Below are 27,512 nucleotides of genomic sequence, written 5' to 3'. Positions count from 1 at the left end.
TATGTGAATATAAATAAATAAGAAAGACAGCTAAGAAAAAATATTTAACAGTATTAAAAATATTTCTTGTATAACTTATCTATAAATGTACATGTGTGTGTATGTAGGTATTTACCTCTGTAAATGTGTATGCTATAAAACAGTTGGTGATTTTGCCCCATTCCCTCAACATCACAAAATTCAAGGACCTGATCACATGTGATTCCAACATCAGAGATTCCATTTCCCTTTACCATACTTTTGTCCACAAATCAATTTACTTGCACTTTGGAGAAAAGTCTTGCAGGACAGCACACTTGTAACTGGGGTTATGGTCACCGATAGATCACAGTGCAAAAATCAAACCACTTCATGTGTGACAGGAATTGATGGTAACTGAGCTTACTTTCATGGCATTTAATTCCATACACATCAATGTTTGGATCGAACTCGCCGGGTGCCAAGGGTGGTGAGCTGTTCAGTGTATTTCCAGGACTGTCTGGTGGGGTCCCAACTGGGTGTGTGCCGTCGCTTTCCCCCTCTTCCTCCCCGTCATTCTCCTCGCACTCCACCTCCTCTTGCTCGGCTCTCTCCACATCATGAATTCCCACCAGAAGGCTGTAGTCCATGAGCTTTAACTGGGCAAGGAACTGGAGGGAGGAGTCGACACGGTCAGTTATGTCTTAAGCAACTGCCAAGATTTAAAGACCAGCTCACGTAGGGAAGGCTGTGAGGGAGGGGGAGGCAGGCGTGCCAAAGGGGGTCCCCTGTACCCTTGCATAAGGGTCTCACACTCCAAGGCCGTTTCTCTGGCTAAAACAGCTCTGTGCTTGGGGTCAGTTCAGAGTTAGGGTAATTTTCCTTGAAATGCAAAGTCGCATGCTGAGGCACGCCATTTCACATGTGGTTGGGTTATAACAGAGAGCAGAGAGCATGACTGGCCAGAAAGAGCCCACAGAGGGAGGGAAGAGAAAGTTTCTCCCAACAATGAGACTGGCCAATGGGAAAAACCAGGGCCCTCCCAAGTGGCTTCCAGCAATCTTTCGGAGTGGTTTGGGAAAGCATTCTGAGATTCAGCACACCCTGCAGAGAAGATTATTATGCTGTCCATCATAAATAAGTAAAAACCCAAGCGTCCCAATCAACCAGCAAATGAATTGTGTCAGTGCTATGGCGAGTAGTGCGGTCTCTCCGTCCTGATCCTCATCAGGCCTCTTTCTGATGGAAAAGGGGATGGGAGATGCTGAACATGCTCTGCCTGGGGTTCCTGTCATCCCTTCTTCTCTTGTCCAGCGATGGCTAGAATATACTGTGAGGCAAGACCAAGCTCTGTGAGTTTGGCTACTCCTGCCAAGTTCTTTGATTTTCCATGTCATGATTTCTTTTTCTTTCTTTCTTTATTAGGTGGATGCACCCAGGTATATGCTTTTAAGTGCACTATTCTAACGGATTCACTCAGGTGTGAATGGGGTTATTAGGTAGGCACTGCAGCAGTCCATCTGCTGTCTGGGACTAAATGGCTCCCTAATCCCCCAGCTGGTGGCTCTGCACAAGGTCCAGTTCTGCTTTGATTCTGAGCTAAGGGTCCAAAAAAGGTGTGCGGCCCTGACTCTTGAAGAACTCAGCATCATTCCTGATCAGTGAAGTAGAGTGGCTAATAGGCCTCTGGGTTGTTCTGAAAGAATTCTGGAGACAAACTTTATACACAAAGGGCAAGCATAAGCAATCACAGGTCTTGAAGTTCTGGCTGAAAATGAAATAAATCTGTGGAGACCTGCAGGGCCACTTCTTTTTCTCGAGAGCCATCTCCGAGCTGAGTGAGGAGCCCTGTTCCCTAACTGGCAAGAATGGAGGACCTCTGGGTGCACGGGCTCCAGTGCGCTCCTGACCAGTCACCTCCCATACCTCTGCCTGTCCACAGGCCCAGGGAGCCTGACCTGCCACCAGTCCTTCCCCAGCTCCCACGTAGGCACCTTCCCACATGAATCCCCTGGGGCCAGTTAAATCTTCCCCATGTGTTTTGAACTCAGAAAACAAAAACTTCTATAAATATTACCCTGAGATATGAAAGCAAGGTAGGAGAAACAGACTTATTTAAAAGTCGATAGAAGCGCTGGGCACTGTGGCACACCTGTAATCCCAGTGGCTTGGAGGCTGAGGCAGGAGGATTGCAAGTTCAAAGCTAGCCTCAGCAACTTAGTGGAAGCCCTAAGCAACTTAGGGAGACCTTGTCTCAAAATAAAAAATAAAAAAGGGCTGGGGATGTAGTTCAGTGGTTAAGAGGCCCTGGGTTCAATCCCTGGTTAAAAAAAAAGTATCAATCTTTTAAATATAAATTTTCTTCTTCTTGGAGATGGAACCCAGAGCCTTGTGTATACTAGGCAAATGATCTATCATTGACACATATGACCAGCCTCAATAGCCTTAAAAAACAGAGTATAGGCTTTGGAGTCAGAGAGGAGATTAAGTCTTATTTACATCTCACTAGCTCTGTGCCTTAAATAATTTAGTCTCTGAGCCTCAGTTATCCTAACATAAAATGGGACAACAGCACTTGCCTCTGTGGGGTGTGTATAAGATAAGACAGATAATGTAGCCTAGACAAAGACTACACTGTCTTGTGCACAACAGTGGGGGAGCGGGTACTACAACTGCCAATGTGATTTTGATTATGGTAGGCTTTTGGTCATCAAATAAGAAAGGGACACTGGTTCAAGCTGATGGGCTGAGAAGAGAATCATGTGGAAAAGCCTGCCTCACTGGCTCTTGTCTCTCACAAACTTTGTTTCAAATACCTTTTGAGGTAGATGGAAATGAAGTGGGGTGGTGAAACTGAGATTCTCCTTATAGAAGACTTGCAACATGAAATCACAAAACTACTGCGGGCTGGGAGCCCAGGGGCAGAGAGAGCAGACAAAACGGCTCAGCAGTGGAACTGGCCTCCAGCTAAGGACAGGAACTCAAACACAGCTGCTCTTTTCTCCCTGGTTCATTCCTTCAAGCCTCTAATTCATGTATTTGCTTTTTAAGTACAAGAGATTTCAACTAGTGGAGATTTTTGTCTTTAGGGTTCCTGGTTTTCTTCCTTTCTAAGGTCTTCATAATTACCTGCCAAACATCTGATCTACCTCTTTTTCTTCCAGAATCTCCTACCTAATCCTATTCCTTAATAATTAATTCCTTATTAAATCAATTTCTTGTGTGTGTGCTGGGAACGGAACCCAGGGCTTGAGCTTGCTAAGCACACGCGGTACCTCTAAGTGGTGCGCCCAGCCTATGACAAATCTGGGTGGCTAGTACCTTCTTCGCACTATGAGCCCCGTCCCAAACTCTTCTACCAAACCGTGTGTCCGAGGAGCAGTGAATGAACTATTCTTTATAACAGATTTAAATGAACCTTATTTTCTAACTTCATTCACACATTCGCTTTAATGAATTACCATCTCCCAACACATCTGGGATGTAAATTAAAATTCCAGTCAGCCCTGTTTAACATTTGGCCACTTGTTAAAAAAAAATTTATCCTCCTCTTTTGGAGTATTTGTCAGAAAAGAAAGTCTCAACTGTGCTTTCAGAAACATTTTAAATGTGCATTTTATATCAGCATAGTTAGGAGTATGGTCTCTGATGGCCTCAAATCCCTGTCTGAATTTAGTAGCTCTGAGTCTTTGAGCAAATTACGCAATGTCTCTGAACTCAGTTTCTGCATCCACCAAACTGGGATAGTAACAGGACCCACCCTCCATGAGCTATTTTAAGCATAAAAAGAGATAATGACTGCATGGAAAGGACTTAGGCACCGTGTGTGCCACGCCACCCATGCCACCGCCCCTTTCACTTCATCCACCCTTGCTCACTGCCACGGTTGGTTATGGGATCATAAACCTGAGACAGCTGAGATGCGCTGTGACTCCAGTGGACAGACTGCGTGATGTCTGAGCTCAGTGTAAGCCATCAGAGGAGAGATCCAGGTGACTCTAAAGGATCATGACCAGAGTTGACAAGAAGCAGGGTAGAAAGTGACTTTCATTTTCTACAGGGTACCCCCAACCCCAAAGGCTTACATATGTTTAGCTATGTGTAAAACTCTCTGGACTAAAGTCCCCAGCCTGGTAAGTGACTAGTAGAATAGGATTTCAGTTGCAGAAAAAAAAAAGCAACAGATTCTCAAATGATGATTCCATTTCTAGGGGGAAAAGTAGATCATTTATTGAGCTGTAATAGGTTCAGACATTCTACTTTTAAGTAGAATAGAAAGGAAACAAAAAATGGAAAAAAAAAAGGACAAAACAAAACAAACTCTATCAAACTTCAGTGGCTAGGGCCAGTCAGCTAAATTAGAAAGTGTGGAACTGATGAAAAAAAAAAAACTAGATTAAATTCTGGTCTCATTATCAAGATCAGATGTCAAGCTACTTCACCATAATTACCTGCTTAAAAATTTAATGACGCTTCTGCATGAATTTCACAACTAAAGACACTGTTATCAGCCATTGAGAAATTTTTAAATGAAAGAACGCTTTATGCTCTGCTTTCATTTCAACAAAACCGCTGAGTGTGAGAGCCACGTACGGGATTAAACTATCCAATCCTTTAATCAACGACATTATTAGAGACAACAAAAGGCTAAGAGGATCCTCGTGTATTTCAACTGTAAGTTCAACGGCCTGAGTTACATTATTTCTGGAGGCTAAATATCATGGAGAAATATAGTCGACAGAAAAAATAAAAACATTTTGTTTGCGGGGGCAGACCACAGATAACCCTAAGGGTTACTTATCATCATTGCTAAAAGAATATTATTCTCAGGATCAAAGGTCTGCTGATTAATCAGTAAAAATCCAAAGGAGGATATTTTCCCTGTGGTACTGTACTTCATTACCAGTTAAATCAAGTTGACTCCCAAACAAAGAGGAAATGCTTAATAATAACCCCTGACAACTGAGGAAAAATATATGTTTATTAATAAAAAACTGGAGAAACATGTTAGACGATAGAAGCAAACACTGTCTTTAAACTAGACACTTGTATCCTTCACAAGAAACCGACACTAATGTTCTAATCCAAATATGCATACCATGGAGGTTAAAATAATGTGAAAAAATTTCGTTAAAAGATCTAAAAATAATTAGGAACAAACTTGGTCAGCCTGAGTGTTTTGCAACAAAAAGTACTGTTAGGAGATTAAAAAGAAAATTAAAATACTGCTTCTGCCTTCATGGGGAATCACATGCATGACATTCATTCTTTGGCTCTAGCCAGTTTAATTGTTTTTGTTTAATGACATGAAAAAGAAAATCTTTCCACAAAGCCTCCCTCTAAGTAGCAGATCTTAGTATGTGGGGAACAGTACGTCAGTAAAGAGAAAAAGAGCACACACGACGAGGAACAGTCTAGAGAAACTTGGTTTGGTAATTGCCTAAATTAGAATTCTCTTTATGCCGTCTTGTAACTCAACAAATTCTAAGAAAATGAGGTTTTTCTCTGAGCGTATTCCTAAAATAATGAAATAAGGAAGTCCAGCGGGACAGCTGCAACGTCTTTATACTAAGCGAGATGGGAAGAGGTATAGTTTTAATTCTTAGCACAGGGTTTACAATGAGCTCTCCTCCATGACAGCCTGAAAGCCCAGTGGAAAGCTGTGTCTTATTTCTCACCGCCCTCCCCCCCATGACCCGTGTGCACACAGTGCCCCGTGCTCGTCCATGATGGCCAGGCTGGCTCGCCAGCCCTATGACAACTGTGCCGGTGGCTGGTGGAAATATGAAAAGCATCCAGCGACTGTGGCTGCGTTTACCAACACTGAAATGTTTGGAGGGAAGAGTGCCAAGATTCTAGCAGTTACTAAACATGTTTTTTTTTTTTTTTTTGCTCTGCTGTCTGAGAGAATCCAGCACTCCCCGCACCCTGCCCACACTGGTGGCTGCGGGCAGGAAGACCTCCAGGGGAGGTAACTACTCATAAGGCCAGCCCCACCAAAGATCACAGGGGAACCTGAGGGCGGGGATACCCCGCAGATGACAGCAGGCCTTTCTGGTGTTTGTCATCCTGAACTGGCACATTTCATCTCAGAACCAGACACATAACAAGCAGTGTATCCGTTTCTATCTGAGTTGGAGAATGTAGAATATGTATATTTTAACCTTGGTTGCAGATTTAAATAGATGGGATAAGAAGCTCCTAAAAACCCAACAGTGTCGATGTGGACACGGTGGAGCTGTCCTTCCCAGGTATTTTTCTTACCTCCACATCCTTTTTCAGCTTTTCCAGGAATACCTTTTTGTTGTTGTCATCAATATAAATCTTTTGGCCCTCATTAATGAAATCATTATCCTTTAAAGTTGGCAGTTCTTTGGCCTAAAACAAATGAGAAAAAGAATGAGAAAGAAGCTGGAATATAAAAACATGTACAAACTTGGGCCCTGAAAATTAGTTTCCCTGTTTACCACAGGGGTCTCACTCAAGGCAGTGAAATGTGAGGTTGCTCGAGTGCCGCCAGGGGGCATCAGTGACCTTGGACGCTTCCCCCTAGGAATGGGGGTCAGGGAAGCTCCCCGTAATAAGCTTTTTGCAACAGCTTTCATGTTCTTCATAGGAACGAACCCCATTGCTTTCTTAGACTCACTTTCTTACAAGAAGTCCTCTTTAGAACTGGTATTCTTGGAATAATGTGTCAGGAACCCTCAATTTTCTAACTGATACAACTCAACTCCATCCTTCCAAGGACTCTTGAGTAGGCTTTGCTGGGTTCTGGTTACAAATAACACGCTATCTTGTCCATAAAGCTCCATACGTAGTCATATCTACTCTTCCTCTGCCTTCTCAAACCCTCCTGACTGCCACTCAACCAGGAAGGAAATTCTCATGTCATTTGGGCAATGTCAAAGAAAACATTTCTTCTCTTAAGCATGTTAAGCATATTAAACTGAAAGCTCTATGTTTTACAAATAAACAAGAGGGTAAGTCAGCAAGTAAACTGTACTTCTGCCAGCCAATGAAAAATAATGGGTGACTCAAAATGTGGGTCATGGCAGAGAAAATCTTGAGCTTGTGCTGTGCCATATAGGATAATATAGACATCTAGTTTTAAGAGTGTGGATTATTCTATTTCATTTTGGGAACTATAATATTCTGGGAAAGTTAAAAAAAACCAAAACCAAAAACAAAAAACCAAAAAAACCCCACCACTCTCCCCTCAACTCTTTTCAGTGAGATGTAACTTATCTCTTTCAATTGAAAGGAATCTAATATCTGATACTGCCTTTCTTTGTATAATAATGAGCCCAGAATGGTCCTTTTCTCCTTAAGTGTGAACCAAATGGATTAAAAAAAAATCCAAGAAAACAACATATTTTTCCTAGTCCCTACCCAGTTTGTTCCCTGCTAAAGAAAACTCACTGGGCATTGGGCATATCTACTGAATCATGTTTCGAATGCTTGAACTGCACAATTTCCCCTCTCTTTTTGTAAAGTATACACATGTATGTCAACGTAGTCACATCTGCCTAGATAAATATATATGTGTATATTTTATATTTCTAAATTAGTAGCTTTGGCTATTAATTTTGTTTAACTTTGAAACTATTTGACCTGTCTTGTAACTTTGGATTATGTAGGACTACTGTCAAAACAATTATCTTTACAAAGTAGGTACAGAAAACCTCAGAAATCCAAAGATTCAATTCAATATGCAGTTACAGCATTAATGTTATATACATGGATAAGAACAGGTTAAAAACCTCTATTTGTAGAACTGTACAGGAAAAAGACATGATGAAAGACATGATGGCCAATAGGTAGAAAATACAGCAGTCTGAGCATGCAAGACGCAGATAAATACGATTCTAGGGGAGACCGATTTTGTCACTTTTATACTGAGTCATGAGAGTCTTGAGGAAATAAATGCAATGCCATTTGTCACAAAATTCAGGATGGGCCTTGTAGAATAACCCCCTAAACTGGACATTGATAATAAATAATGTAATAAATGTAAAAAAGTAAAAAAACCCTGAATGTCTTTACCATCACTGTTAAAGGTCTGTATCAACTACACTAGAAAGGGCTGCAGCTAGACCTCCACACACAAAAAAGAGGAGCTGGAGAAGGACCCTGATTCTCCAAGCAGACAACTTGGGTGTTTCTGTGTAACTATGTTTTGGGGATGGGACTGGGTGGGATTGTAGGTGTTAAGGATTAAGGATATCCATCTCAATCCTACAACTCACTTTATATGTACAAGTAAAAAGGGGCGTGTGTGTGTGTTTGAGAAATGTGAAGGCTGAGATGACAGACCACAGACAAGGCAGTAAATTACACATTAGAAATGTGTTTGTAACACAAGTCACATTAATGAAGATGAATGCCATTTCAGGTTCACCCCAGCCGAATTACCTCATGTGACAGGGAAAATCTAATCCTACCTCATAAAACTGTGGACAGTGTACTGTATTACTAAGCTTACTTGTGAATTTCACAGGCACTAGGGACATATTTAGATTGGATCAAGTTCAAAAAAGGGCACACCAGATTGGTTAAAAGACTTAAGGGCTTATTGAAAGGATCAAGAGGCAAAGAAGGGTCCTTAGCAGGGTAGTTGAGCAAAAGGAATCTAACACTAGTTAACAAACACCCACCTCCCACACATCTGTCCTAAGGTAAAGCTTAGAAGCATCAGGGTTTTGGAATCATGAATCTGGAGGTTCCAATCCTGGATCTATCCCTACTTGTTGAAGTTGGGGCTAGTTCCTGGGCCTCTCCAGGTTCTTTCTTAATGCGAGGGATGGGGAAATACCACTATTTCTGCAGCACCCACAGGCGCTGTGCTAAGTTCTCCACATTTACATCACCTCATTTGCTCTTTCCAACAACTTTAACCCTCATTCTTATCCACATTTTTCAGACAAGGAAACTAAAATTACACAATATAAGCAATGTCTCACAGCTTGATAACTGATGAGCTGAGCTGGGAATCCAGGCAGCCTGACTCTTAATCATTCTACCAAGGGAGAGTTGTGTTGAAAATTCAACCAGAAACAGTGTGACTCATTTAAATGGTGAATGCACCACACCACCATGACTACCACTATCTCCGTGACCATCACTACCACCATCATCATCATGACCATCAGTACCACCATGACCACCATCATCAATGAGGTTAGCATTCAACACATTATATGGATTTGAAACCAGTATTACATGTTGAGGGAATGCATACAAAATATTTTCTTACAAAAAAAAAAACCTTTTTCTTTTTTACTAAGAACTAAATGCTCAAGACCAAGTCACACAGAAAGTAGGTTGTGGGATCCAGATGATTATCTTTAATCCTTAACACCGCCAATCCCATACAATCCCATTCCCCAGTGATTTCCCCTCAAGAAAACCTTAGTACTTAGCTTTCAAAAAACAATTTCAATATACCCCACTGATAATAAGCAATGTTTACATTAGAAATGCACCATTTTTTAAAAAGTGAGAAACACTACTATGAACTAATGGTCTTAATAAACTCTCGGCGTAAAGATGCCCACAAAGGTGATGTTTGCAGACCAGCACAGAGTTTTGCACAGTGATCAGCAGGGTTGTTTGGAACCCTGATTGTTTGCACTCAGAATTTTCCAAGTCTGTGGTCTTTGGAAACAGAGAAGGCGGACTGAAGGCAGCACAGAACGACTTCTTCACTATGAATCCCCCCAACTGCCTCCACCTGCACTCAGCAGTCTTTCTGGACTGATTACTGGCCAACTCTATTTCTTTGCTCTGGTCAGTTCTCCTGACTGGTTTCATAGTGATCAGGAGATACCAGATGTGGTAGGGTGATACTGAAGGCCATCCTCTCTGGGCCCTCCCACTCTTCCCCACATTCTTCCCAGCATGCCCGGCCCTTGGCCTGGACTCCTGAGCGGCTCTGAGGCCATAGCCAGTGGAGGCTGCTCAAGTGTATGCACCCAAATCCAGCCCTCACCCGCTGGTCCATTCACTACGGTCCTGGTTCACATACTAATCCTAGTAGAAAAACTCACAAAAAAATTTTTTTAGAAAAATTTTCACTGAAAACCAAATGAAAATAAAATGTGGCTATATGATTCTAAAAACTGGGTACATTAGTTTCTGAATTAATAAACTATCTAAAATTCATAACATTTATTAAATATGTGGAATAAAATGTAGTGATTTTATATATGGCCAAAGACAGAAATTTGCTGACTATGTCTTACCTTAATTTTCCCTGAGTTAGTTTTCCTCAGTGAGTACATTATAATAGTGGCTAATTTAGTGAATGCTATTTTGCTGACTTAAAGTTAAAAAAAAAAAAATCCATGAACTGAAAGCCTAGAAGCCAGAAAATACAACCCACATATGAAGGAGTAGCAAACTCATTCTTAGGGAGTAATGAATTCATTGGGAACATTTAACTCTGAATGAGCTGTAACACTTCACATTGTTGTGAAGTTTTTCTTTTAAAGCACAGTATTATAATCTGTCTCAGAGCAAGTCTATATTCTTCAATAGTAGAAAACATACTACGCAACATTATTGGTCATGGTCAAAATGTTTTATGTGTAGCTAAGAGACAAATGAACATGAACATGAGGTCCAGATGTACACTCCGCTGTCCCACAGCCTGAAGATAACCAGCATGCGGATACTTGTAAAAAGTACAAAAGCCTCTGAATATAAATAATCACTTATTATCCCCCCAGGGCTCAATAAAAGACATAAATGATCTCTAAGGACAGATTTGGCCAGGGGTTTGAGATTTTAAAAATATTCAGAATGACTACAAAGTTCAGTGCTTTTATTTTTAGAAATGAACATATGCCTCTGTGGACAGCGAGGCAGACAAAGACCCAAGAACTGAGAGCACAGAATCCTGTGGGCACAAGAGATGCGAGACTCTGCTTGCTTCCCAGTGGAACCGGGTAGAAAGGAAGAAAAGCAAGGCCTTAAAAATTGAATATAAAAATACTTCGCACTTTTATATTTAAAAATTTCAAATTACTATGAATTTTTACAGAATCTCTGAAAGCCAAAACTAAAACAACAAAGTGTTACCAATAGGATTTAAATATATTTATGTCAAATGGGACCTACCCCATTTGTGCATGTGTGTGTGTGTGCATGTGGGCACTTATTTCATTTGGTACTGTGATTTGATGTATAACTGCTGTCATTTATATGGAGGATAGCATTATAGGCTATCTTAAGGTTTAATAAACCAGAAATTATAGGGGAATTTTGTTTAGTGAGAGTTAAAAAAATCAAATTATCTTTTAGGTGTCAAAAAACATTTTTACAATATCACAATAAATTTTACATCTGTGCCTATGGTCAGAAATGTGACTTCAAATATATAGAATTCAAACCAAGTCAGCGCTAGATTTTATTATCATGCTACACTTCATAATAAAAAGAGTCAACTGTATTGTACATGATCATTAACAACAGGAAAGTAAGAAATACATGTTCTTAAAATGCACAAAGATCACATCTATGTGATACAGAGCCAAGTTTTTGTTTTAGTCTGGATATGAACCTTACTGGGAAGATGAAATGCACCCGGTCACACTTGAGTGTTTAATGCAAACAGGATTTTGGCACCAGAAGGTTTCAATGCAAAGGATAATATATATCATAATACTCTGTGATTAAAGGACTTGTATTTTAGAATGAAATGAATTTTTGTTCAATGTACTCATTTGGCAAACCATTAAAAAAAATCTAATTGCAGACCTTGATGTCAAAGATTGTTGCCTGGTATCCCTTTGATGGGCTGATACTGTGACACTCTGAGCTGCATGAGAAACTTAAAATATATATACTAATTATGGTCTTATGTTAGGGACTGCTTATGTTCCTGATTTACTTGTTATTCCAAGTGTACCTAAAGAAAAATAAACTTGCAAAATAGAATAAAACTTCTTTCACCATGCTTGCCAAAAAACTTCATAAAAATCAGAGCCTATGAAGTTGAAAATATACTCCAGAAGCCTTTCTGTCTGGGGGGGGGGATTTCAGATGATCCTTACATAGGAGCCAGGATAAAAACATTTGATGGAATAACATCATATATGTGGTATCAATTTTGGGGTAACAAGAGATACTAGAGATTTATAATAAAATCAGTTCTGCTTCCCAAAACAGCTAAGCCACAAATTTGATACATGCAAAGGCAAATCAGTGAATATGGATAAAATTTGTTCAGAACTAGCAAAGATAACAGGTGTTTTGTCACGAAAGTACATATCACAGCCTCCCTTGACTATTGTTAAGCAGAAGGTCTACCCAAGTTCCTGGTTTGCAAAATGATCCAACCAACTTCTGATTTCCACAGTGAAAACATTGAGAATGTCTGCATCTGTGACCAGCATTCACGTGTCAAAGTTTTGTGATTCCAATTCTGATTCTGTGTGTCCGTGCATATGTAAAATATGGAAAGAAGATATGCCTCAACATTCTTGTGAAACAGTATCATTAAGAGGCACAAAACTGGATAAACTTTGCTGCCATTTTGTCATTTTGAATTGTTAAGACTGGTGAGGCCTAGCTATTGGTTATTTTCTCAAAAATTCTTTGTGTGTATGTGTGTGTATGTGGTGTTAGGGATTGAACCGAGTAGCACTTTACCACAGAGCTACATGAAATTGATTCCTTGTCTAATACTTTCATACTCTTACGAACATAAATCTGGGGGCAATGCCAAAGGTGACAGATTGGTCTTCCTCTATAAGCAGTGATGTGACCACTGAGCTGTATGTAGGACCTACAAAAGAGAACCTTTAAAACAGTTTTGTTCCAATCTGGTCAAAGACTGTGTTGCATGCATGTTTACAGTGATAATCCAAATTTCAAAGGCTGAACACTTAAGGAGTCTGATAAGTCGTATTGTTTCTGGTTTAATACTAACCTAGTAAAGACAATTATTTTATTATTATGGATTATACGTCTGTAGCAGTTCGGATTAAATTCAGGCCACATACTAAATTTCATGTCTTCTCTCTACTTCAAGTTTTTCTAGAACCAACTGAAAAAGTTATTAGTTTAAAATAATTCCCATTATCTAACAGCACAGTTCCAGATGTGCTTGTGAGTCTCTTGAGTTCATTCCAATGAAATAAAAATTCAGGTAATTGAAAGTTGATGCATCACTCTACGCCAGTAAGTCCAAAAGGCTTGAAGACTTTAATGCTGTCATCTAAGAGAAAAATCTGGAAGATGAGAGTCTCTTTGTTCACATGCCACACTTACTAGTCAGGAAAAATTCCAAATGCACTGAAGCTGAAAACCCCTACTTCCTGACTGGGGTGTTAGAGTGCATGCCTAGCATGTGTGAGGCCTGAGTTCAATCCCCAGCACAAAAAACAAAACCCTCCAGAAAACCCACTTCCCAGAACATTCTCAGGGTTTATAGGTAGGGTTCTTATGGCCTGCTTAGACATCTGCTGTTAAAATGGTGCAGAACTCTTTTGCATTCCATCATAGCTATCACCTGAACCTATATGGAGAAGAGAGGAGATTTTAGCGACTATCAAGTCCAGGACTTCCCCAAGTGAAGTCTACTGCTGAATGGAAATTCTGAAGGAGGGTCCAGAGAAGCTTCATTTGATACAAGAGGTTCTCACAAACACCAAAGCATGAGAACCAGTGATAGATTCAAATCCTTTAGTTTTACAAATGAGGACAAAGTCAAATGACCTTTCCCTAAACCCCAAACTTCCAATAATGCCATGTGCCTCCTCCCACTAGGGCTGGGATGCAGATTCCCTAATCCTCTGTTCTGTGCCTTTGCCCACAAACCCCCTTTTATAAAATGTTTCTGGTCCAGGAGGCAGAAGTTACTGGTGTTGTGTTTAATTGAAGGTCTGAGAAACAAGCCCTGTACTTTGGGGTGAGGTAGGTGTTCCTAACACTGCTGGCAGAGAGACAGGGCTCCCTTCTATCTTGGGAGAAAAGAACTTTTACAGAACAAGGGTAAAGCATTAGCTGAATCGAGGGTTGAAAACCCATGGCAATCTCTTTTTAACTGATTATTTGCCTACAGTGGAAAAGCAGGTTCTTTTAATGGAGAGGAAAAGGAAGACTTCCAGAAGGAAGCACCGCTGGGCTTTTGTACCTTCTATAGGGGCCTGCCACCCTTGTTACCTTGCCTTTGACTGTAGCCCAAAGGACCAGATAGAGGTAGTAATTAATTATAATTTGTTACAATTTAAAGATCACAAAAGAAATGCTGAGCACTGGTTTAGGAAAGCAGTTTTAGATGTAAGGGTATTAATGCTTAATTCTCCAGAACCTTCAGTCAGTAATAGGTAAAATGTCAGAGATGGTGACAGTTTCTTAATTGCTAGTGCAATTCACAATGCATAAGAATCGACAAGGTGGCTTTTTGTAGCCCATTATCAAAGTGTCAACAATGATTATTGCCAATATAGTTACACAAATGCCAATTGCAGGGCAGCTGTTTTCTTTCAAATGGGTTCCGGGGAGAAGGTTGTATGTTAAAAGGAATCTTCTTATTGTGACCCTGTGACTCCATTACACAGGCTTTACTTTACCTAATAAAATCAGACATGAGTTTTGAGAAGAACTGTGCAGAACGATGAACAAAATGCATATTTGTGTAAATCCCCAGGACTCTCTCTCTCAAGAACATGGGCTTTTTAAAGAGTCAGGTCAAATCCCCCAGAGATCAAGTGAGTCCAGTTATGTTTTCTTTTACTTCCCCGGATTCCCTGCTGAGTAGCTTGCTAGCTGGCAGCATGCTAAGACTGTCATTTGTAAAAAGCAGTCCGCTCAGCTATAATTACTAATTTGATGTCACACTGGAATTGCAGCGCAGCTGTGAAAAGATCGACCACCAGGGAGATTCGCATTTCTCTGTCTCATTTAGAGGAGGCGAAACTGCTGGAGCCATGAATGGAAGATGCCCTTCCATTAAAAAGGAAAGAATTAAAGAATAAAACAAGTCATAGCAGCTGTCAGAATTTGACAATGGTTAAAAAAAAAAAAAAAGTAATGTTCTGCTCTTTTTTAAAAAAAATTCCAGACATCTGTACATGCATGTTCTGATACTTGTTGCCATGAAAGTGATCCCATTATTGTTAGAATATAACTTCTTTATTTCCTTCTGTTTCATCTTCATTATTATGCTAATGCAAATCACACTAATTATGTGTCAAGCTGAAATCCAAGGGATGGGACTTGTCTGCACCTATATCGCTAAATATTTGAAATGACAGTTTCAAAACTTGTCATCAACAAGTGAAAAGTATAAGAAATTAAAACAGCTATAATGATTCCAATGAAAGAAAACCTAAGAAGAATTGAGATTACTAATTAAGCCATGTCAATGGAGATTCTCTATGAAAATTGTACTTTGCACCGTAACAATCATTTGAAAGAATATCATTGTACAATGATAGCAATGAAAATAATTTTCTTGCAAATCATTTGCTTTCATTTCTAAAAGACTAAGAGGCAGAAAATAAATATTTTTAGCCTTCCCCAAATATTTCAAACCAAAGATAGCAGTGATGGTTTTGATAACATTTATGGTTTTATTTGTGAAGACAAAAGAATTTTATCTTTTTTTTTGGAAAGAGTCAAAAATATTAACTGATCATGAAAGAAAACATGAAAGTTGGCAGAAAAGGTAAGCAAAGAAATTTTTTATAGCTTAAAAAATCCAAAGTTTTTAAAGAGATCGGCTCCTTTAATGAATTTTACTTAATCTATTACCATTTGGGCTGGGGAGATAGCTCAGCTGGTAGAGTGCTTGCCTCGCAAGCACAAGGCCCTGAGTTCAATCCCCAGTACTGGAAAAAAAAAAAAAAAAAATCTATTACCATTTAACAAAATGTTCCTGCTGTGAGAGAGGAGATGCTCTACCGCCAGGTCACACTCTCATGGTGGATTATTAATTTGCATTGCTTTTACTTTCCATATTTATATTTCTCCTCCACCCTTCCAGTGAGCATCATGTATTTACAGTGGCAGATGAGGTGGCCTTTTGGAAGAAGAGCTATCAAAAACTTAACCCCCAAAGAAGTACAGAGCTCTGGATTCATTCTCAGGTCAACAATTGGGACAATTTCAAGGTTTACATGGGGTAAGAAAAAGGGAGAAAGACTCTGTGTCCAAAAATGCACACTTGAAAGTATGTACAAAAATACTCAAACTTCTCAAATGAAGGAAATATAAAATAGTTGTTTTGCCAATATAGTATGATACTAAATGATTTATTTTACTACTTTAAAAAAAAAAAGACTCAGAATGACCTGTCGTAACATGTATTTAACTCTCTTATAATGTTTCTGTCAATGTAGTAAAGTTTTCCTCATTCATTTTCATGACTAATGAGATTAACATGAATTTTTGATGTGTCCTTAAAAGAAAGAAGACACAGAGAGCTGGGGGAGGAACACTCCTAAACATTTAGAAGACTGTACGATAGTGGTTAGAAATCTGGGCTCTGATGCTGGAGCACTGGGGCCCCAACTCTGGCTCTGTCACTTCCTGACTGTGGGACCTGGGACGAGTTACTGAACCTGTCTGCAGAGTAACTTTGGTAACTCAAAGGAAGGAACAATTGTACCCTTCTCATGTGGTGGTAGAATATGACCAAATTCATGTGCGATTTAAAACTGTCTGTGGCATGTAGCTTTTACTCAACAAATGTCTGTTATTATTGTTTACCTTTATAATTCTCAATACACTGAAGCTAACATTTTTGAAAAAAATCCCAGATTGAGGCAGGGTTTCTGCATCTGCCGTGAGCTATGTGAGGTTGCCCAGGAACTGCAGCTCTGTGGTCTGCCCTGAGTAAGGTGGGGAGCTGGACCCTGATCTCAAACCCTCCGGGGTTTGCCTTTTCTCTAAGGCCTCCTCCGAAGGAGATGTTGAGAGGAAAGAGGGCCACACATTCATAAAGCAGCCTAGCAGGGTCCTAAGAAAACTGAGTTTCTGTTCAAATAAATTCTATATTCTTTTTTTTCTTTCCACAGAAACCTACCCTAGTCCAGGAGCTGACCTTTTTTGGTTGAGGGCAGTGAAACTGTGGTTAATGGCACAGGGTTCTGGAAAGCAGAGAGTCCTGTGGGCAGAACCCTGGAGAGGGACACAGAGAACTGTACATTCTGCTTCCTGGGAAATCTCACAGTTACAAGGTGTCGAATAGTTGTGGTTTCCCCTCCTACATGCCCTTGTATTACGATTTAGCTTTCAGCAGTCATCATGCCCTAAGCTGTAACTGTCTGTCTTGGCAGTGGTATCATCGGAGCAGACACAGCCCTGTGGATTGAACCTGAAGAAATCAAAACCAACAGAGGAAAATGATGCTGCTCATAGTAACCTCAAGGGACTTGGGATGAAGGAAAAACAGAGCAACTGACATGGAATTAGGGACCTCATCCTGTCCACAGTTCTCACTTAGGTTGGCATTGGGTTAGGACGTTGAAGAGTATATGTGGCTTTTTAAACAATCAGATACCTCCTCCTAGGAGAAAGTCTTTGGCACTTGACATGTTCACTTATAGCAGCTTGGAAGTTGGCAGGCATCATTGCTGCTTCTTAGGGCCAAAGCTGGTGTCTGCAAGGTGACTTGCACTGGGATTGAAGTATAAAAGTACATATTCCACTAAAGCACATTAAGAGCACAAAATGTCAAAGGAGGATCCACCATTTCCTTTTTTCTTCCTCACTTCTTCATGCACAGGAATCCGATTTCTACTCCTACCTATCTGCTTCAACCAGGTTCCCAGCAATTTCCCTCTTGATAAATCCAGGGGACAACTCTCAGTCCTTATCCTACCTGGCCTTAGAGAAGCACCCAATATTCAATTCTAGAACGTTCTCTTCCTCTGGTTTCTGGGACATTACTAGAGTGCAAGTTTCATGAGGGTGGGGACTGCCTCATCTTGTTCCTGAGGCATTTCCTACAACGTTTGGCAAAATGCTTGGCAAAATACTTGCTCATCAGAGATACTCAATAAATATTTGTGCAAATGATCCAAACTCTCTTGCTCATTTCCTGTCTCTGGCTGACCTTTTGCAGGACTCTCTTCCTGGACTTCCTCTTATATGGCGATGCTCTTCTGGGCTGGTCTATATATGATTCTCTTCTACTCCACACATTCTTGCTGGATGACTTCATGTACTCTTCTCTTTGCAGACCATCCTTTCTGCTATGCCCCATTTCAGTGAGTGCAAAGAACTGCTATCCATCTGTCCAGAAATGCAGGAGTCATTCTGAACCCCCACTCCCTCTGCACATATTTCCAGGTCCTAGTCACCTCCTGTATTCCACCTGTGAGTTCTGTTGATCCTCCTCCTCAAATTTCCTCATAACAAACCCACGTACACCATGCCAGCTCAGGCCCCATCTTCTTGCAGTTGCCCCATCGGCCTCTCCAACTAGCCCTCTTTTCCTGGTGGTCTCATCTCTTCCTCCCGCTAACATAAAGTGCCCTCTGGGTCTCAGCACCTGCTGCTCTTCCTCACCTCTTCTTCTGGCTCACTCTTCCTTATTTATCAGGTTTCCAAACATCAACTCTTTTGGGAAGTTCTTGCCTGGCCCTGCCCAGCCTGAGTCAGATGCCCTTGCTACATGCTCCAAGCACTCTGCCAGGGCGTTCTTCACCAGATACCACCACTTCCTACTTAATGGCAACACCCCCTAATGTATATATCTGGGTGGCCCAATATTTTAGCCCCTGAAGCTGGGATAGTAACCATGAAGACATTCACAAACACTTCTGAGTGAATAACTGAAAGTAAATGAGCAAATTTATAAAATTTAAATCAAAACTGAATGGTATTATTCTAAGAAATTTAATTAAAAGATTAAACAAAATCTTGAGTCTATCTTTCAAATGGAATAGTTAAGAAATGGCACTTCTGAAGCTGGAAGGTAGGAAACAGTAAGAATCCAGAAGTAATCTTTCACATAAGCATGCAATGATTTGGGTTAGTATAGATATACATACAGGAATCAATTTCTCAAACTCTTATTCAAACTGACCAAGTTGATTATCTTGTCTAATCAACTAAATGTGATTCAAATATTACCTAATATACCACAAGTCAGGAAAAAATTTTTAAAAATGTGTTCTCTTTATCCCTAATTTTTTAAGCAAAAAAATTACAATCATTTTTAAAATATATATACATGTATTTTTTTCCCCCAGACAGGGTCTTGCTAAATTTCCCAGGCTAACCTTGAACTTGTGATCCTCCTGCCTTTTCAGTACCTGGGATTACAGGTGTGCACCTTGCCCAGCTTCCTATCTTAACATTTTATAGTTGTAAAGGAGTTTGCAAACTCCTGCAAGCCGACACTTTACAGGGGAGAAAATAAAGACTCAGGAAGGTCAAGAAATTCATTCAAGGTCACATTTGGGTAGTAAGTGGTAAAGTGGCCTTGGGGACCTGGTCCCTGGACCTGCAGGAGAGCATCCTGAGCTATAGCTGCCATCTTTGTTAAGTTCACTCTGCAGGTAACTGTTTTCTGCACATGTAGCATGTGAAATGCTCTTTTCAATCACACAGCTAATAACTATTTCATTATTCAATGATCTGAGGAAGGGAAACGAAGGAGAACAGTCCTCAGCTTGAAAATCTGATTCTTATTGCTGAAGGAAATGGGAAGAATCAGTGGTAGAAGATGAGAAAAAAGTATCAACACAAAAGGGGTGGAGCCAGTGAGAATGGCAGAGGGCTTACCTTTTCTTTGTCGCTAGCTTCTCTAGCCACTGTAGAGCCCTGAAACACAAAGAAATAATAAAAATGTGCACACACCAGGCAGCAGGTCTCACGTGTATTGAATATGAAAATGGTCATGGGCAGAGCCGAGAATTCTTGAGTGTTGTTCTCTGCAAGGCTCCTTCTGAGTGAGCTCCTCACCCCTCCTCAGCACAGCTTCAGCCTCATCTGGGGCCTCCCTGTAGTGTTCTTGTCCACTGAACACTCTTCTGCAACCCCATCCCTCTTGTCCTTACCTGTTTCATCTTTCTCTGGTTTGTATCCACCTGGTAGAAATCAGAAAAACCTGACAATCACTTGAGCAAAAATTTAAATACTGGATCAAAACTACATCCATTGCCAGATATCGGTTGGTCTTACTATTTTCAAAGGGGAAGGGGGCCATCGGCTGGCTGTGGGGACTGCCGGGGCATTAAGTGCCTTTTCCTCCGCATCACGAATCTTCCAGATGAGGGCATGTCCTAGCCCTTGGACTGCCTTCTCTACAACACTGACTGTTTTCTCTCATGTGTTAGAGTTACTGAGGGACAGTTTCTCCTTGCTCACACTAAGCAAGTCCCCTGTGGGCAACTTACTGATCCCTTTACTTTGGAGATTCCTTCAAAGACACGCGTTTACTTGTACCTCTTTTGTTCCGGGCCCTATGCTGAGCAGAGAGGTACAAAGTGGAAGAAAACACAGTCCTTGATCGCAGCAGTGTCTAGTCTACTGCAGACATTTTTAAAACTATGCCTCAGAGTTCTGGGTGTCCAAGATAACCAAGTCCACTCCAGGTGCCAACAGGGAGGCTTTGCGGGTAGAGTTCAAGCAGAGAAACTTCCCTTTTCTTTTCTTTTTTTTGTGGAAAATTTTAATTCAAAAGAAAAGCCAAGAAACAAACAGCCCAGTGTATTCCTAAATATTAACACAACTACCATTACTTATTCTTTGTGCTCTATTGGGATTTTTACCCACAGGAGGTGTTTGCTGAATAAATGGGAGAAAGATCACAGACCAATGATGGTGCCCCGTACCCTTGCACTGGACACCTGAGCTACTACCAGGCAGGTCAAACTATTTGTTAACTGGACTGCTTCTTTCATAGACAGCTATTGCCTTGGAATACTTAGGTTAGCCAACCATTGACGGAGCTTATATTTGATTTGGGTAAAATGAAAGCAGCTCCCAGCTCCACCACTCAGAGATTCAAACTTCTACGTTAGAATGGGCTCTCATTCAAGCAGCTCAGGTGTTGATAGGGATGCAAGTGGCCTGAAATTCACATATGAAGAAATTCAGGCCGAAGGGCCAGGCAGGAGGCCAAGACAGGGCTGGAGTTCCCCGGAGACAGTTTCCACTCCTCTGACGCCCAGTGTCCTCAGCCCTGTGGATGCGTGAGACATTACTGGTGAAGCACAGAAAATGCTACTGATTCTTGGGGACAAGTATGAGGAGCATGAAGATGACCCACTGAAGGAAGATGGATAATGTAAATCATTCATGAAGGAAAACCCAGGGACCTGTCCCATGACCACAGCGCACACGGTCTCAGAGAGGAGCTGACACCTGTGATTTGCACTTGAGCACTGCCTATGCTGCTGGGCAGAGGGAGAAACCATTTGTTTAGTTTGGGTCTGTAACCAGGTTGTTGGTTTGTATGTGTTTTCCCTCCTAAATCATAATTATCCTGCTTCTGATTCAGAACTTCAGTTCTATGTAAACACACATCATCACTAGCCTGGGTAGGGGCAGGAAAAGACTCATCCAAGTTTAAATTAATTCACAATCAAAAGTAAAATAAAAGTAAAATAAAAGTAGAAAAGTATGGCTAGTAAGTTGAAGCCAAGAGTTGAAGCCACAACTGAAAGTACTAGAAAGATAATTTATCTATCTTTCTATTTATTTATCTATCAATCTATCTATTTTTGCAGTACTGGGGATTGAACCCAAGGCTATGCATGCTAGAAAAGTACTCTACCACTAAGTTAATCCCCAGTCCTTTCTATATTTTATTTAAAAAAATGGTCTCACTACGTTGCCCAGGCTGACCTCAAATTTGCCATCTTCCTACCTCAGCCTCTTGGAGTACCTGGGATTATAGACATGTACTACTGTGGCTCAGTAGAATTTATTTAGGGAGATAAAATTATGAAATGCAAGGCAAAATTAAAAAATATTCAATCTACAATTATAACTTACACCAAGACATGTTTACTAGGTGCATACTTGTAGGAGGCACCATCGCAGGCATTGTGGGGACTAAAAAATTAAATAGGATTGGCTGGGAATGTAGCTCAGTGATAAAGTGCTTGCCCAGCATGCATGAAGCCCGGGTTCCATCCCCAGCTCTGAAAAAAAAAAAAAGGAAAGGATAAAATATCCACATTTAAGGCCCTCACTAACAAAATGGATGAGACAACAGTTGTATGCTGTACCTTATTCTGGACGGTACACACATGTATCTCATTTAATCCTGTCAACAACCTCATAAATACAGGTAAATTCATCCCTGTTTCAATAGATGAAGAAACTAAGACTCATAAAGGTTCAGCAACTTGAATACAGCTACCAAGTCATAAAGCCAGCACATGCATGGGGCTGGGAGTGTAGCTCAATGGCCAAGGACTTGCCAGCATGGGAAAGGCCCTGGGTTCAATCCCTAGCACCACAGGAAGAAAACAACAAAAAGAAGAAGCCTTAGCACACGTGGCTTCAGAGGTCACTCTGGCTTTCTGACATGGGACAGTCAAACCAGCACACAGACTGAGTGTGCTGAGCAATTCTGCAAAGGCTTCGTGAAAGAGTCAGTGCTGGTGGGAGAACTGGAGGGTGGCTGAGATTTCCCCAGGGACAATTCCAGGGGAACAAAATGGCTTAAGCTAAGACTTGGAGGCAAGACAGGGCAAGACTATATGTGGTAGGTTGATCCAGCTGGTCTGGGAGAAATAAGCCTCGATGATTTCCTTCGCTGGGACTAGCATTTCTCAGTGTAGCTCTTGTAGGAGTCTGCAAAGTCAAAACTAGTTTTACAATTCTGAGTATCTTAATAATACTGAGACGCTACTTGTCTTTTTCCTGTCTTGATATTTACATGGATACTGCAAAAACATTAGTGGACAAAACTGATGGCAGCTAAGCCCAATCAAGCACAGAGTGTTACTACATATATTGGTCATTTAAAAACAACTAAACAAAACAGACCTCATCACTTAAGAATGTTCGTGATGAAGCACTAAAATTAATTTCATTAGCTCTTGACCCTGGGGTACACCCTCCACTATTCTGTGCAGAAGCACGCAGGAGCATTTCTGTTTATCAGGAACCAATCGCGTGATGGTTTCAGTTATGAGCTGAACTAGCCACCTTTTTCATGAGACAATGTTTTTATTTGAAAGAACAACTGACGATCTGTATTTGTTTAGCTCTGAGAAACTGGCAAATGTTTGCTCTAATGTGGACAAAGCTGCTAGACTCCCGTGTATGCCGGGGAGCTCATGCTGTCATTTCACAGAAAACGAATGACGGAATTTGAAGAGCTTTCAAGTGAAAACGGGAATTCTGAAGAATTGGTATCTACCCTGAGTTTGCCAGCTTCCGAGTACATGAAAGACTTTCCCAATGAGATTGTTGGTGATATTAATATGACTTTTTTGATACTACACAGTGAAATTTGTCCATATTTGGAAGAACCACATAACTTAGGGAAGTAATATGTTCCCAATGACAAGCATATGACTAGAAAATTACCTGTGCATGCAAACAGACCAGTGAATTTTAATATAAAAAGCACGAAAAATTCACTGATATGATTTCAGAGTCCACAATGAAACTATACTTTGAGAAATTACCAACTGTCAAGTTTTGGTGTAGTATCAAAGAAGAATATCTATGACTATGTGAAAAAGTTATTAAAATACACCCTTCCCTTTCCCAACTACATTCTTTGTGCAAGGTCAGATTTTCCTCCTTTACTGCAATCAAATAACATTACATTAAACTGATAGCACAATCAGATATGATATTCCATATTAATTCAGACATTATAGAAATTTACAAAAATTATAAAGCAATGCTACTTACCTAAGTTTTTCCTTTTATTTTTTAAAAAATTTGTTAATGTGCAAATAGTTCTTATTACTTAAAGTAAATTAAAACAAATATTTCTCATATTAACTTTTAATACTATAAATATCCATAGACACAACTTATATAAAGGAAAGGCTCTTTGGTGTCTTCTTTTATGAATGTGAAAGGGTTCTAAGACTAAAAATCCTGAGTACCAATTGCTATAGACCAGAGATGGGCAAACTTTTCTGGGGGTCATAGGGTAAATAAGTCTTTGTGGTTCGTAATGGTCCCTAAAGTTACTGCTCAACTCTGCCATGATAGTGCAAAAGCAGTCACAGACAATGTAGAAACAATGGGCATGACCACATTCCAATAAAACTTTATTTATAAAATGACCCCCAAGTTGGATAGTTCATGGAGGCAGATCATAGTTTGCCAATCTTTAACTTGGACATTCTCCTATCAAGTCAGTGTTTCTAGATGTCAGAACACATCACTGTACTCTCAGAATTTCCTGAGAAATTTGAACATTCCTGAGAAATATGTACAGTGTCTTCTGGTGAACTCAGTAAGCACTGATTGTTTTACCCAAATGGGTGCACTGCTAATTTCCTGGTAGTTTTAAGCTCTGGGTGCCTCCTAAGGACTTGCTATAATCAGTTGCAACATTTATTACATGAATGAATAAACTTGAGTCATTTAGTGAAAATTAATAAAGTCAATCTCACCTTTAAGTCGTATTTCCTATATACAGATAAACGGTGGCTGAACACATTTCTTGTAACAATCACATATATTTCAACTCCATCAACGTTAAGCCGGTACATGCCCAAGAACTGGGGAAGAAGGGTGACCCCATGACATTCCACTATGTACTGCACAGGAGAGAAAGAAAAAGGAAAACTCCCATCAAAAGACGCCCATTTAGAAAACAAGTTTTCTGCTGATGGTGCTTAAACAAGGCAAAAACCTGCAACTATTAAGCATCTATTTATAGAAAATGACCACATTTGTACTACTCACCCATCAGATACAGACACGGCTCAGGAAATTCAATTTTATCTGCAAATATTTTTTTCCTAACATTCTAAACTAGTTTGTAAAGTCAAAAACTTTGAAAACGATGGTGCAAGGGAAGAGCACAAGCAATCAGTCCTTTCTCAAATTCCCTTTACATGAAATTTCTCTGTCTGGGGCCTCTAATTTCCACCTCAGAAGTCCTGGTGATGACTTTATGTGGTGGAGGCAAAGAGAGCTGGTCACTGAGATCAGCTTCTTAAATGCTGCTGAAGTCAAGATTAAAGAGGAAATTGCAGAGGACCCAGTGTAAGAAGCGTAGGTTTTCTGTTTCTCACCGGGACTTTAAGGTCTAGAGTTAAACTGCCCACAAGAGCAGGGGCGTGAAGGGGCCCTTTGCTCATGTCAATTCCATAGACAGTGGGGGAGTGTCTGGTCCTGTGTGGTTTCCATCCTGTCCACTGGACAAGTCAGAAGGTTGACACATTGCCAATATGAGTTGCAAAAACATGGGCTGGTGGTGTTGCTCAGTGGTAGGGCACTTGCCTACCTAGTAGGTGTGAGGCCCTGGGTTTGGATTCAGCACCACCACCAAAAAAAAAAGGTTGCAAAAACACAACATGACTAGAGGGCTTTAGTGACCATACTCCAAAGGGCCACAAGATGGAGCTACTTCTCCTGGAAAGTAGTTCTTTACAAACGAGTTTTCAAAGGAAAGCTACATTTTTCTTTCTTTAAAATGGGGAAAAAGAAGATTCCAATAAAGCCCTTTTATATCCACGGACATGTGTGCTAAATCTCCAGAATAATATACAGCGTGAATACCATGATTCCTATATTGTAAATATCATAAGCACTGTGCATACTTATACAGAAATGCCTGGAAGAATGCTTGTCTAAGGGTAATGGTTGTATTTTGGGTAATTTTGATCCTTTATAAAAAATTGCATGGTTTTAAATTTTCTTTTTTTTTTCCTTTTACAATCAATGTTTAATAAAAATAATTAGGATGGTCTACCAAACTTCTTAGTGGTAAACACAGTTGATAATCAAGTCTGGTAATATTTAACCATCTTATGAATTAGAATCTTAGTTTTTATCATTAAAGATGAACAACAACAGCATCTGGGATTAATTTTTGCCACCCAGAGTTTTGACAAATTTTAAACTATGCACCATACATTCTCTTACTGACAATAATTGAGCTATATATTTAATTTGACATTATTTTCTGAGTAGAGTTTCATCTTAGCTTGTTACTTGAACAGATGAATAAAACATTTTCTATTTCTTTCCTTTCAAAACATAATAAATCGACTTGAGTTTTGCTAATGCACAACAGGTGGTAGACAGTGCTTGGTTGAAATGAAAATTTCTCATATGTGAGGTTGTTGTTTCCCACCTGGAGAAAGGTGGTTGAATGGGCCTTAACAGACTGCTGGCATCTCTACTGGGTAAGTGAGGTAGAAAGATGGGAGATTTGCAAACTAGAGAGATAGGCATGTTTGTCTTGGGGCTGCCATTTACTAGCTGTGGCATCTTGGGTAAGTTACTAAATCACTCTGCAGTTTAATTTCTTTCTTCTTCTTCTTTCTTTCTTTTTTTTTTTTTTTCCCAGAAACGAGGACCACAGTCCCCACCTTGAAGGTGGCTGTGGAATGACAGATAACACCACATAAAATACCCCATGCAAAGCTGTGTATGGAAATGCACTCTTCCTCCAACTGCAGATGATGATAATAATTTTCATTCAAAACCCTGTTAGAAATTTTAGCCAGGCACAGGAGGCAATCCCAGCAGCTTGGGGGGCGGTGCATGGCTGAGCAGAAGGATCATAAGTTCAAAGCTAGCCTCAGCAACTTAGTGAGACCCTGTCTCAAAATACAAAATAAAAATGGGCTGTGAATGTGGCTCAGTGATTAATAAGTGTCCCTGGGTTCAATCCCTTGTACCAAAAAAAAAAAAAAAAAAAAAAAAAAAAAAAGAAAGAAAGAAAGAAAGAAAGAAAGAAAGAAAGGAAGGAAGGAAGGAAGAAAAATTTTAGACCTATTTTGGAGCTTTACCACCACCCTGGGCACTGCTCAGAGAATTCTCATTCTGGACAATCTGTAAGAAGTTCTGCCAGTAGAGAATGTCTCTTTGATTAAAACCTTTGCAGACCCTGAGGACGCCTGGCTCACAGGGGATGCTGACCATGATCATGCTGAATATGTTAAAGCAATCCTTTCAGTGTTATACAGAACATCATTGACAAGTTTTTTTTTTTTTTTTCTTTTTAGGAAAAAACACTCCCATACAGATTACATTCTACAATTTCCCCACCTTTAAGATTAGATAAATTGCTACAATGAAAAAGCAGATCAGATTTCATCTACTCTATCAACAAGTATCAACGTGTACTTGTTCTCAAAGGCATGGCTCACTTATGGGATTCTTTGATGAATACCTTGAAAAATATAAATTAAATGAACTTCAAACTCCTAAGTGTATACACATGTACAAAACTATACATCATATCAAAGCCTATCTATTAGAATTCAATGCTGCCAAGCTGCAGTTGGTGTCAAAAGTTTAGAAAGCATCTGGAGGTCAAAATTTTGCAGAAGAGAAAATTCTACCCATTCACTGGATTTTTGGGTGGGGACACTAGGAAAAGGATGTGCTGTTGCCTTTTAGAAAAGGAAGATGGAGCTAGGTCTGTGAACCCAAGG

General features: G+C 40.2%; 1 protein-coding gene across 2 annotated transcripts in view; it reads right to left on the bottom strand.

Moving 5' to 3' along the window:
- Pip4k2a (phosphatidylinositol-5-phosphate 4-kinase type 2 alpha) overlaps window positions 1–27,512 on the bottom strand; it is a 157,929-nt gene that overhangs the window by 5,728 nt on the left and 124,689 nt on the right. The window contains exons 5-8 of one of the 2 annotated variants that reach the window (XM_047520477.1): window positions 24,513–24,659; window positions 19,699–19,737; window positions 6,223–6,336; window positions 386–629 (exon numbers count right to left, since the gene is read on the bottom strand). In XM_047520477.1, coding sequence (XP_047376433.1) covers window positions 386–629; window positions 6,223–6,336; window positions 19,699–19,737; window positions 24,513–24,659 — 544 coding nt within the window. The remainder of the gene's footprint in view (window positions 1–385; window positions 630–6,222; window positions 6,337–19,698; window positions 19,738–24,512; window positions 24,660–27,512) is intronic. The other variant, XM_047520478.1, reaches the window with a different exon arrangement.

Source organism: Sciurus carolinensis, chromosome 12, assembly GCF_902686445.1.
Source record: "Sciurus carolinensis chromosome 12, mSciCar1.2, whole genome shotgun sequence".
NCBI lineage: Eukaryota > Metazoa > Chordata > Mammalia > Rodentia > Sciuridae > Sciurus > Sciurus carolinensis.
The sequence above is the reverse complement of the archived record's forward strand: the minus strand, read 5'-3'. Positions and strand labels throughout refer to the sequence as shown.